The sequence below is a fragment of the Charadrius vociferus genome, unplaced genomic scaffold, assembly GCF_000708025.1.
Source record: "Charadrius vociferus isolate BGI_N301 unplaced genomic scaffold, ASM70802v2 scaffold273, whole genome shotgun sequence".
NCBI lineage: Eukaryota > Metazoa > Chordata > Aves > Charadriiformes > Charadriidae > Charadrius > Charadrius vociferus.
Window position 1 is genome coordinate 113457 of NW_009647750.1, and position 13463 is coordinate 126919.

Consider the following 13463-nt stretch of genomic DNA (forward strand, 5'->3'; position numbering starts at 1 on the left):
AGTCCCCCTGTGCTACTAATTTCCCCAGTCTTCTGATGGTTTGCTGTAACAGGATATACTTGCCTACCTATTGCAAATGATGCCTTCAGCAAATAGTGTATTCTATAAAGTCAAGGTTTGTAACAAGAAGCAATTTATTAATTTATTAGGTCAAGTCTGTTGTAGTCAGACAAAACCCCATAAAAGTTCTCCGGCATGTAAACTCTTCTTCACATCTGAAATGGAAGCAACATACTTCAAGCGAAGTACAGAAATTGGTCTCTGTTCAGTGTCATTATTGTTAATCACTGTGATGGTCTGAGAGAAAAGGATAGTTAACATCTATAAAGCTGAGGGAGCTGTTAGTAAGAAGACAGGTGATAAGGTCGGTAGCCTCTACTGAGTAGAGAGAGAGAGAGAATTATCCCCTGTGGAGTCACAAGGGTTAGCAGAAAAGATACTGTGAAGAAAATCATATAATGTGAGGTAAACTAGCCTTCTTACTGAGCACTTGATTTTATGATTTTTAGTATCCAGCAGAATAATAAACTTTATATCCAGGCTCACCTTCTGAAGGTTTACAGATATTACAAATGACCACAACTGCTTTGAAATGGAGGAATGCTGACAAAAACAGACTCTTGATTTTTAATGTTGAGCCCTTTAAAAGCACGCAGTCTGACCTCTCTCACCAGCATTGAGGCTCTAGTGTCTATAAATGACTTCTTATGTAAAGACATACTCCTGTGCATGCTACACTTGCCATAAAGACCCTGATTCACGTCTCAAGAGAAGATAACAGAAGTCACTCAAATCTGAGATTAGGGCAGGGAAGGTACAACCTGCAGAAAGAGGGATTTTGTGTGTCTTGGTTACAGAAGCTGGTGAATGATAGTAGCTTCATGTTTGTGGCCATGGAACCATTCAGAAATATCAAGTCTGGAAAGCCAAGATGCCTTTCAAAAATGTATTCATCCAGAATCATTACTGAGAGCCTTTTCCTGTGCAAATAGGTCAACATTTCCACAGAGACCAACAACTAAAGGAAATTAGAATGGAAAGACTTGTTTCAGTTCTATTTCGCATGAGCTTTGCTGCACAGATGCTCTTGAAACACTAAGAAATATTTCATATACAGTGTTTGTATGAAGCTCAAAAAATTAGCAGCTCAATGAACAATCGTCTGTATGTCACCACAATGTCAATTTATTTTCTGTGCTATTATTGCAGGTGATTATGTCGTCATGACTATATACTTTGACTTAAGTAGAAGAATGGGATACTTTACTATTCAAACATACATTCCCTGTATATTAACAGTTGTTCTTTCCTGGGTATCCTTTTGGATTAAAAAAGATGCCACACCAGCAAGAACAGCATTAGGTAAGTTGTTAATAATTCCCTTTTCTCCTCTCTTTGTGTAGTTCCTACACTACCATTTGAAAATGTCATCTTCATTTCAAAGACACCACTAGCTATGTGCTTTGGGTTATTGCTAATATGTCTTGCAGACCCAGGTCTACTTATCACTGAAGCCTCTGGTTTTCTGTCTTTAACAGGGTAATTAAAAGTAAACTACCCTGACCCTTTGGAATGACACTGCCACCTATTTTGCACAATATTCTAGAATTACTGTCTGTCTCCTTGTTCTCACTATTATATTTTAGTGACATTTTTGAGGAATAAATTAATTGCACTGCTGGCTTCCTTCCCTTCAGAAACTCTCCCCCACGGGGCATTATGTCTTATATATACTGAGAACTGTGGGATATAATAATATTAACTCATTTGAAGTGCTATAGTTTGCATGCTTGAAGTTAAGAGCCACACTAGGTTTATAGATATTTTTCACAGGTAGTGGAGATTTATTCTGGCATAGGTTTTCCAGCAGCTAATTCATGTCAGGACCAGCATTTGCATTTTGGCATTGTGCTTTAGGATACACTTAGAAATGTTGACCATTTATTCTTATGTCTATGGGAAAACCTGCAGGTTTTGCCAGCATCGAGGGCATAGGGCTATATAATAGCCAATTATAGGTGTATGTCAGAACTGAAGGAAAAACATTTTAGTCCAGACTGTTGCCAGGGCTGCAAATACTAACTGATTCAGAAATCTACCAGTTTAGCATAAAGGGAGGCTGTGTAAAGGTTTACATGTCTGTTTTCAAGCATAGAGGTTACCATTCCCAGTTATTCATTGCTTCTTCCTGCTGGAGTTTGTCACCATCTCCAGTCAACCGGCTGGACCCTTTAAATCATTTTAACTTGAAAGAACAAATTATTAAAAACTGACCTGCCCAACTTTTTGCACTGAAATGAAATGGAAAGCATTCATAGGAGCAACTGAGTCCCGAGGTTTGAAAGGGTGATACTGCTTCAAGGAAAGAGTGGCAAACCAGGGCTGTGAACAGGCTGTGCCTCCTTGGAGGACACGTGAAGTCAGCCTGCAGCAGGAGCGGTGTTCTCGAGTGCTGCTGTGTGTTGGCAAACCTTCGTTCAACCACAGTATAGGAGAGGACATTTGTACAAACCACATCTGCCTCCCACTCCCCTAAACAGTTGATCAAGGGTCATTGTACTCCTCAACTTTTTAAATCTAAATAACTAAGCATTTACCAGAAAGGATGCTTATTTATATGTGCATCCATTTCTGTTAGCTCTCTTTCAAACACCGTGTAGAGGTGCTCTACTTGATCTCAGGAAGAGGACATCTTGTTTAGCAATGCAGCCTTTATACAGTTGTTCAAAATTACTTGTCCTGTTTCTGTCTGTCTCTCTCCTGCACTAATAAATCTAAGCAACCACCAATTTTGAGGGTGCTGTGGTTTCTAGCATAAACCCCCTGAAGACCCTGAAGGGGAAAATAAGAATGAAGTGCTAAAGAGACTTTGAAGCCCATTTGCTCTGAATGAGATTTTAGCTGCTAAGCCTCTTGAATGTGTCCAGAAGCCTGACCCCACTTTCTAAATCCTTCACTCATACAAAAAACATACGGTCATCTATTCAGGGTGCACAAGGCCCAGGTAACAAACATTTTTCTTCCCAAAACTTTTAATGCTTCAATAGCTTTATAGTAACTTTCAGCTGAATGATAGAAGAAATACATTACCAAAAATATCCTCTAAGTGTTACTCCCTCACTAGTCACAGCTTTATTTAAGCGATGAAGTTATATGCCAGCCTGTCCTGCTATCAATCCTTAGGCATCTTCCTAGGGGGAGGTTGTGTCAGCTTTAATTCTTAGTGAGTGACAAGAGGCACCCTTCCAAACCAGGAGCAGCTCAGTGACTTGGAGCCATGCAACAGGATCAATAGAAAGAAACGTATCAGAGAACCTGCAATAAGACAAGTGCAAGCAGCCGTCACTGGTTCACACTTTACAGATAATTCTGTATTAAAACCCATTTTGCGTGAGGTCAGCACAAGACCATAACCTGCTGGATCTGCTCCAGGAGTTTGTCAAGTTAGTAAACGTAGCACTTCTGGCCATTATAAGTCATGTGGCATCATGTGTGTCCAGTTTTCTGAGGTTGTATTCCAAGAAAGGAATATTCAGCCCTCATTCCTTTCATGAGTGCCAAAGTGCCTTTACACTGTGGCTCCAGCAACATGGTGGACCCTAAGACTTACAGTTATTCTGTGACCCCCTCCAACTCCAGGGCAGCGCAAAGGTGAGGACAGAGCAGGTATATGACTGCCTGTATTTGGCTGTGTAGGATTCCCTCTGATTGCCAGAAAATTGAGCAATAGAACTTTAGCGTATTTCTCTGCTGAACTCCTTTCTTAATTCGGGTGACTCAGCAGAGATAAGAAAAGATTGACCATGCTCCTCCTTTTTTAACTAAGAGTCTGAAGCACCATGTGTGTGCAGAGACTCACACACCATCCATTTGGGTTACAAGCGATAGGACAAGAGCAAGTGGCCTCAAGTTATCATAGAATCATAGAATCATAGAATGGTTTAGGTTGGAAAGGACCTTGAAGATCATCGAGTTCCAATCCCCCTGCCATAGACAGGGACACCTCTGACTAGACCAGGTTGCCCAAGGCCACATCCAGCCTGGCCTTGAATACCTCCAGGGACGGGGCCTCAACAGCCTCTCTGGGCAACCGGTTCCAGTGCCTTACCACCCTCAAAGTAAAAAATTTCTTCCTAATGTTTAATCTAAACCTGCCCTCTTCCAGTTTAAAGCCATTCCCCCTTGTCCTGTCACTACATGCCCTAGTAAAAAGTCCTTCCCCAGCTCTCCTGTAGGCCCCCTTTAGGTACTGGAAGGCCACAATAAGGTGTCCCCAGAGCCTTCTCTTCTCCAGGCTGAGCAGCCCCAACTCTTTCAGCCTCTAAGGGAAGTTTAGATTGGATATTAGGAAAAATTTCTTCACAGAAAGGGTTGTCAAGCATTGGAGCAGGCTGCCCAGGAAAGTGGTGGAATCGCCATCCCTGGTGGTATTTAAAAGATGGGTAGACATGAAGCTTAGAGACATGGTTTAGTGGTGGTTTTGGCAGCGTTAGGTTGATGGTTGGACTTGATGATCTTCAAGGTCCCTTCCAACCTAGAGGATTCTATGATGCTATGATTAGAACCTTCATAATGCTTAAGAGAAAAGGGAGAAAAGGCATCTCACAGCTTGCATTACTAATTTTCTGGAAGCAGTGTTCATACGTTGTCCCAGAGGGAAGTTTCCCACACCACACAGCTTCCAATTAATTAGAGGCAGAAGTAGGTTAGATCACTAGTCATAACAGTGTGACTCTCCCTCCCTCACCCCCTCAGCCAGCGGGGACTTCAGACAAAAAAATGTATTCATATAATGAGGTCATGAATTTGAAGTAAGAACATAAAAATAAGATGTTCCAAGGCTATATTCAATGGCTATCATGACTAACTTCTAAAACTCTGATGAAGAATTAAACTACTAGGCTAAAATATTTTTTTTTATATATAAATAAAGTCAAATAACAAGAAAATAACATATACATGAGTCACCTCTCTTTGTGCACAGAGTCCTGTTGCTCCCAAAAGGAGCCTGTTGACTCTTGGGATGCAGTAAGCAGATGTTCCCAGTGTACTCTATGTCTGCTTGTACAACGCAACCTATAAATCTGTCTGAGCAACAGCACACATCCACATTTGGATAGTGGCACATGGCAAAATTGTGAGTAATACAGCTGAAGGCAAACTGCTGAAACTGTCCTACTAATTAGTTGAAATTAATTGTAGACTCAGTGCAGGAAACCTTCTCCGAGTATAGCTGCATTAATGTAAAGGGCTAGCATCAGGAAATGTTTCACTTTCTGAAATTAATGAGTAACTTTCTAAGCTATTGGCAACTACTCACAGTTGCATGAAGGATGGGTATTACCCCTTTCAGTAATAATCTGTTTCTGTGCTGGAAAAAATAAATGCAACTGGGGTATTTAGCTGTGAGGGAAAAAAAGAGACCATAAGTATCCTTTCAGCAGAACTGTTCAGAGGCATCAAAGTGCTCTTTAAAAACTTGGCCTCATTGTCCCTTTTTCACATGCTCTATGAGGGGTTGGGGCCCAGAGGGGCAACATGACTCACCACAGGCCACCTGTAGAGACAGTGGGAAACCAGGAATAGAATTAGAGTGTTGAATGAGAACTCTGTGGTTTGTGATTCCAGGTTATTCTGCCCTCCATTCAAAGAGAAAAAAGAAGTGGCTCTCTGCTTTTTTTGCTTGTCTCTAGTAATCAAAATGATCTTCTCCCAATGGTCACAGTCAAGAGCAGCCAGCAAGTGTCTGAAGAAAAGTTATGATCTGTAAAAGAATAGGTTGTATTACTTAAAGATGAAGGGAATTAAGTTGAACTGAATCTTTTATCCCAGTTTCCCCCTGCTCTTTAAAAACGGGTATAACATGTAATGTGACTAGGCAGTTACTACACAGCAACTTCAAACTGCAGTTTAAAAAAATGCAGTAGGTATCAAGGCCAGCAATGTGTTGATGTAAAAGATACAGATGATGTCTAATTAAAAATGAACATTGCTCTCCTTGTCGTTCCATCTTAAGCTCATCCACTTGAAAAACAAGCAAGTGATCAAAACAGGTGCCACACTGGAAAGGTAGAGAAAAAAAGTTTATAAACAAGTGATGGCATTGGTAAAAACAGTGCACCTTTCCCCCAGTGTGTCATCAACGTACCCTTAGAAAAATAAAAAATGAGCTTCACTGACCGAAGAGTTTCTTACACTGAAGCTCCTGCTTCCTCACTTTGCATACTGTTGTCCAGTAAGCAGCTTTCAAACAGTAATAATTTTATATAACTCTTTAGGCCAATGATCTAAAGGTTAAAGTGTTCTCATGCATTATGTATCCCCGCATCATTTGATCTCCCAGACAGTCCTTTTTGATTTATCAAATAGCATCTTTGGTATGGAATTTACTCAGAATATAAATGTCACAAAACTGTATTTATACACAAACTTGTAAGCTCCCACTTACACCTGTCGACCTGAAAATCATGAAGCTAGGTTACTTCAAAGCTGTCCTTGGCTGATATTAAAATTCTGTTGAAAGAGATGGTTCGAGAGCACTGTGAATTTCAATAACAGATGCAAAGCTCACTTTGCCATACGGGCGTCCCCAAAGTGAGAGACTTAACAATTTCATCTGGCAAGGTTTATTGCATTTGAAACCACTCAACAAACTGAATTTTCTTAGCCTGAGAGATAAAATGAGCTATGGGTAGGGAAACTAGATATTCTCTTTGGAAATAATGGGTGCTGCCTTTTATTCATATATGCATATCTCTATATTCTAACTTGTAAATATATAGGAATATCTAACTGTATCATCTGGTGCACCTTCTTTCTGTTTGCTCTCTGTATGTATCTCCATATGACTCATTTTAATATTTTAAAACTTGTGCCAATGTGTCAGATGTAAAATTGATATAGTGGGTAGAATTTTTATTATTTCAAAAACTCATTGCTTGTTTGTGGTGTGAGCTGGAATCCAAGCCCAACACTCAGTTTAAATGAAGAATGCTGCTTTTCTATTGGATTTCATATAATAAAATTATTTTGTATAAATAATAAAAGTAAAAATTTGTTTGTTTTACCTTTGGATGTTTCTGTCTCTGTGCTCAGCAATCTTGTTTCATACCTTTGCAATAATTTGAAATGTGACATATAATCCAGAAAATATGATGGTTTGTGATAACGCTAAACTTTCCTTTCCCTAAGTTTTTATATTCTGGTAGCAAAATGTGATTTGTTGTCAAAGAGACTGAGGATGGACACTATCAATATCTTAAAACAAAAATAAATCTTACACCATTAATTGCTGTGTCTATAGATTTAGTGGAACCTACTTTGTTTCAATCAGCTAAAATTAAGTCCGGAGCCACCCAAAACTCCCAGAACCTGTATCATTGAGACATCTGCAACATGATTTATTGGACTGGTTTTGCTCAGTTCTCACCTAGAGCTTCTAGGCTTTCACAGTCTCAAGCATGATTTGGGTAGGCATTTCCCATTCAGGCTTAAGGCACGGAGATAGGACTTAGGCTGAGTTGAGGACTTCTATACTTAAGCACCAGAGGCTAATGGTAATTTTTCTTTCATGTCTCTGCCTTCCTGTCCATAGGCTCTTTGGCAGCTGGTCATCATTACAGATACCCGCACAATACTTCTTGTCACAAATAATACTAAGCTATGCCTCCATTTCCGTAAAAATAGAGGAAAAATATTACGTTGTCAATACAGCATTCAGTAGAAAAATTGCAGACCTTTGCAAAAAAAAAAAAAAGTTTTTGAGCATTGCAAGCTTTTTTTTTCATTTCTTTTTGCCTTTTAATAAAAAAAAAAAAAGTGTCCTAAAGTAATTTGAAATCCTTTCACAGGATGAGTGGGAAAGAAAATCTTTCCCTTGAGTCTAGGTAAAAAGGATACTGTATATTGTGCTGGACAAAGCCTATAGGTTTTGAGGAATTTTTTAAAGGTAGTAAAATACCTGAAAGCTGGTGCATGCACACATGGCTCTGAAAAGGACAGATTTATGTTACAAATCTAAATGTGGGTTAGAAAGTGTTAAAGAACTTCATTTCGTATGTCAAGTATGGCATAGTCTGGATGCAGTTCTTCTGAAGTTAATGACTCCCAAGGCCTGACTCATGGTCATACAGAAAGACTAATTAACCTATAGGTAGCAAGGCCCAAATCAAGGCTAGTGAGCCAACACCTTTGCAGTTGACTACTGGGATGCATGGCTAAGCATGGACTTTGTCTCTGGAGCTTTTTCAAAGCACCAGATAGCTACAGAACTGTTGTTGAAGGCTCTGGGGACGTTACCGGATCACGGCAGCCACATGTGGTTATATTGGGAGGTGGCACAGTTGGCAGGAAACAGAGATATTTTCCCAATAGCTTTCAGATGTCCAAGGTATGTAGGAAGTCCACATTTCCTGTTCCGTATCAGCATTGATTTCGTCTTGATTATCGGGTTGTGTTTGTTCAGCAACTATTTTTTTCTTCTTTTTTTTTTGTTTTGTTTCTGGGTAGTAGTTCTTTAAGGAATACAATTAGTTATTATTCATTGTAGAAGAATGTTAAGGCCAAGGCAGTTTCTATCAAATGCTACAAATCAGAGGTGGGCATTCTTTCGTAAACAGAAAGTAGCCCAAAGTAATCCACAGATATTTCTTTTTCTCCAGACTGCCATTTGTGGGAAGTAATTTTACTATAAGGCATAATTTCAGTCATCCCCTGCCATTTAAAACACTGTGTACCATTGAAAAATATCACTTTAACTATAAAAAGAAAGATTACCTTATGGTTATGTTGTTTTTAGAGCAGGTTCTCTCTTGAGGCTTGTTTGAGTGAGAGCTTTATTCTTCTTCCCAAGCCATTGAGGAGTTTTATTTTTTCTTTCAGAAGGCTTGCAGTTCATAACAAATGATTAAAAGCATCAGTCCAAAGTGGGAACACAGACTTCTGTTCCTCAGGAATGAAGAGAAATTATATGAATTACCAGCAGCCAAATAACTGACACCCCATAGATTTAATTCTAGGACTGGTTTTATTGTTTCAGGATATTTCCCACTAAGTAATTCCCATTATATTCATTATTACTAAATCAATCTAAGATGTGATGCTTTGTATGAATTAAAAAGGCTATTTCTATTAAGGTTACATCTGAAGTTTGTATGAGAGTCTGTTTTCCTTTACTAAGAAGGAAAATAGCAGTGGAGGACTCCCAAGTAAGCAGTGGTGTGAAAATGTATTTTCAAAAATCATGGCCAGAACTTTGCAGCAAAATTTATTTTTTCTCCCCCCCCCCCGGCTTTTTTCTTTTTTGAGCACAAAATTTTTCATTAAAGCGGTACTGCTGTGAAAAAGACCATGTTTCCTTCATTGTTTTCTATATTTCTTATTTTTTATTCTGGGTTTACCATCTTTTCTGCTTTATATTTTTCTTCGAAAATTTCTTCATTCTCTCCTTCTCCCTCACCCCCATCTCCAACCTAACTGGGACCAGAAAAAGCAAGAGATGAGGAAAAGCATATTGAGAGGCATAGGAATGTTACTTTTGCAAAGATGAATATAAACAGCTGGGAAATATTTGTTTACAAAATACCACTGGCTCTACTGATGTTATTTTTCATTATTTTTTATACTACCAAATGAAATTAATGAATTATTTGGATTTCTGTTTTGTATGTTTGTTTCCAAAGACTCTTCTGCAACATGGAGAAATGACGTTGCATACAATTAAATGAAGTTTCTCTCTGCAGGCATCACCACAGTATTGACCATGACAACTTTGAGTACCATTGCAAGGAAGTCATTACCCCGTGTCTCCTATGTCACCGCTATGGATTTGTTTGTGACTGTATGCTTTCTATTTGTCTTCGCTGCTCTGATGGAGTATGCAACCCTCAACTACTACTCGAGTTGCAGGAAACCAAACTGTACTAAGAAGAAAAAGTCGGTAAGATGGCAACTTTTGAATTTGTTTTCTAGCATGTGTCTGGCTCAGAGAGCAGAGAATCATTCAAAGACAGCCCCTAATCCCATGATGCTCCACCCCTCTGAGCTCTTCCCAGTCTGTGGTGTGATCTGCCCTGAAAGCTGATGGAAAATAGTTACCCGCAGTAACAGCAGAAGCAGTTATGTGCGTGTTGAGTGAGGTCTGTTCCTAACAGAAGCAGCTTGCTGACCATGAGGCAGCAACCCTGCCTACGGGTCTTTTGTCCTCCAGTTACTGTGCTGGTAATCATAAAGGACTCCCACTGAAACAGATTGCATAGCTTGTTATACAAATATGTGCACATCGATGTATATTCAAATGCATCTGCTATTTCATCACTTAAAAGGTCTAGAAATATTTGTGAACTTTACAAATGGGATTTCCATGTCTCTACTGGGAATCAGCACTTGTTTTTAGCCCTATGCACAAAGGGGCTTGTTCCTAAGTACAAAAACAGAGCAGGTCACTTGCAAAGGTGCATTTTTGGCCAAAAAACCACTTCCACGAGTAACACCCAGACACACACAAAAGCTGCTTATTTAGAAACAATTAAAACAATCACGGAGGAAGAATTGCCTGGTGTATGTCATAATTGACTGCGAGAATGAGAGGGAGCAGTATAATGGAGAAAAAAATCTCAGTGTAAACATAGGGAAGGGGAAGTGGGCTGTCCACTCAAGAACAGTAGAAAAGCTTATGGGTTTGAGATCAGTAGTTGGAGATGTTGGATGCCATTTTGCATAATGGAGGGAATAAGGACATTTGAAATCAGAAATACAAAGACAAATATGAGAAATGTGAAGGAGGAAATTGAAGAGACAGAAGGCTAAATTCAGGGAATAATAGGTCACAAGGTGAAAAGGGATTGAATGAAGAGCTATAGAAAATGATTGAATGAAGAACTAATGAAGGAAAAGCTGAAATGAATATGGAATTAGAGAAAGCCTAGAAAGTCAATGAAAACTCCATTTGACCTCTAATAGCTTCTTGTAAAAATGCATTGCACACAAAAGGCAAAAGAGTGTTACCAAAAGAAAAGTATGAGACAATCAAAATGAGCTTGCTAATGTTCAAACTAAAATTCCGTCCTATAGAAAGACTGAATGAAAAAGTCACGAGTATCTTTGTGAGTAGGATGTATTTCCAAACATGAGAATGAAGATGAGGGAAAGCATGAAACATTGATGAGATTTAAATTAACACAAGAGCAAATGCTCACTTAGCTATTGTTTGCTAAATAAATAAATATAATAGGTTGAATAAAGATTTAAAGTGGATGGAAACTAGGCGTGCATTCTGCTGAGGTTTCATGCAGTTTTAAAGTGTAAGAATATTATTCTGAATATATAGAATACTCAGCATGAAGTGTTTTATGGACAAATACATTTAAAGGCTTGGTTTAAGGAGTGCTATTGAACATTAGATGCAGATGAAGCAATAAGTAAGTTTTCTTCTGAATAATTCTTTTGTTATCTTCATTTAAGCTACCTGATGTCAGTTTTGGTCATGTGATGGTAAGTAAACTATTTTATTCAGTCATAGAAATGGAGGCATGAATGTATGGCTGACATTTACTTGCAATAATTCTCAAGAAAGCTGTAACACTACATTATGTTTTACCCTGGCTTCACTATAAATATTGTTTTGGTTTTTTGTTAAAAGTTCAGTTTGGTTTTGGTGGTGGCAGAGGAACATAGCTGCCTCTTTCTATAAGGATTTATCAAATGATTTGGGAGGGAGAACGGTCAAGTGTAGAATATTGTGTGTTATTTTTAACTCAGAAATTTTGTGTGTCTGCTTTATAAAATACTGCAGTTTCTCATTTCATTTTATAAAAAAAGTAATAAGCACAATTTATGTCATAGACTTATATGAAGATTTAACTGAGTTTCATAGAAAATAATTTATGCATATCTGTAAAGCCTTTAGCAAGCTTTCAGGTGGATTTTCAAGTACTTTAGGCACACAAGTTTAACGCAGCTCTAGATAGCTATTTATATATGTACAACGGTAATAAAGTTGAAACAGCATAAAATTGTGTCTCTAAGTCATACAAAATCTGAGACTGGAACACATACAATAATATATATACAAATATAAAGCATGCATGGTTGGATGGCCTGCTTCCCAAGCTATCAGACCCAAATAAGAACAGGGACAGAACTAAGATATTGCTTTTGTATTTCTTGGTTCCGATATGTTGAAGTTCATCATTTAGAACTGCTAGCTCCCTGTTACTAGCTTATCTTTTACAAAAACTGTTACACACTTTTTTTTTCCCCCACGAGTTTTCTGATGTATTTAAAGAGCTCATACGGCATTGAAAGTCTGCTCATTGACAATGAATGGTTTACAGCAAACATTGCAATTATACGCTTGCTCTTGCTGTCACTCCCTGGACAGACTTTTCTGAAAGATGAAGTTAAAATTGAATGGGTAGCGGCACATTCCTTTTTCCAATTAAAAAAAAAAAAGGAAAGAGATACACAATTAAAATGACAATAAGGTTTAACACTTAGTCTTTGTCTAGATCTAGTCAGTCTGATCTGCTTGGAAAGTATCTGCCCACTTTTCAAGTCTTTTACTCTTTTCTTTTTTCACTAAAAGACAGATATTGAGCAGGGCCTTGTTCTATACATAAACAACTTCCATGTTCAAGTTGTAGCAAAAACTGCAGAAAATAAGCACTGTCTCTGATTCTCAAGATATCATCTTGTCTTTTCCAACCTTGTAGTGATGCCACCTAAAAGGTGAAATTTATTAATCTTAGTAAATCTGGGTTCAGGTAATCCCACCCTTTGTTTTTCTTCCTAGAGAAGACACTTATACCTTGTCTGAACTAATTTCATTAAGCACGTTTAACACTGCATCTGAACTGCCTTGCTCAAGGCACCTGAGAAGCGCCTTGCCTTGCCAGACCTCTCAGGTGGTACTGGGCTGACGCCCACTGTGCAGGCACCACTCGCCTCCCAAACCCAGCTCAGCAGGACTCAGGACACAGTGGGTACCATCCACCTTCACCTGGTATCTAGTCACTTCAGGACCCCTCCTAGCTGACAGAGATTAAAGCAACCAGATTAATCTGTCTGTATTATCGCAGCATTTATTTTATCTTCTGTCCTGAGCAGATAGTTGATATAACAAAACAAAAGCAAATAAAATCCATGCTATTGATAGATGAGAGTTTCCTTTGCAGAACCGGGGCACCTATTTCTCTTCACTTACCAAAATTGTCTGGAGAGATGGAAATCAACCTTTCTTCTTTTTAACATAAATGTTACAGCCTGGCATAGAAAATTGCAGTCACTGAGTAGGAATTTTTCATAAAGGCCTGTAAGAAATGAACAATATGTGAAACAGTGGTATAGAAGAGTTAGTTTAGTTACAGCTTTTTTCTCTCCAAAGTGCTACAGTCAAAAAGTGATTGCTTGTGCAATAATCTTAGACTTTTTCCATGTGGCAGCACATTGTAAAGCTCTGACACCAG

At 38.6% G+C, this 13463-nt stretch overlaps 1 protein-coding gene across 1 annotated transcript in view; it reads left to right on the forward strand.

Moving 5' to 3' along the window:
* Positions 1–13463, forward strand: part of LOC104283878 (gamma-aminobutyric acid receptor subunit gamma-3) — a gene marked incomplete at its 5' end in the record, with an annotated part of 52387 nt that overhangs the window by 37146 nt on the left and 1778 nt on the right. The window contains 3 exons of the mRNA XM_009882113.1: positions 1210–1362; positions 9741–9937; positions 11461–11490. Of these exons, the coding sequence (XP_009880415.1) occupies positions 1210–1362; positions 9741–9937; positions 11461–11490 (380 nt within the window). The remainder of the gene's footprint in view (positions 1–1209; positions 1363–9740; positions 9938–11460; positions 11491–13463) is intronic.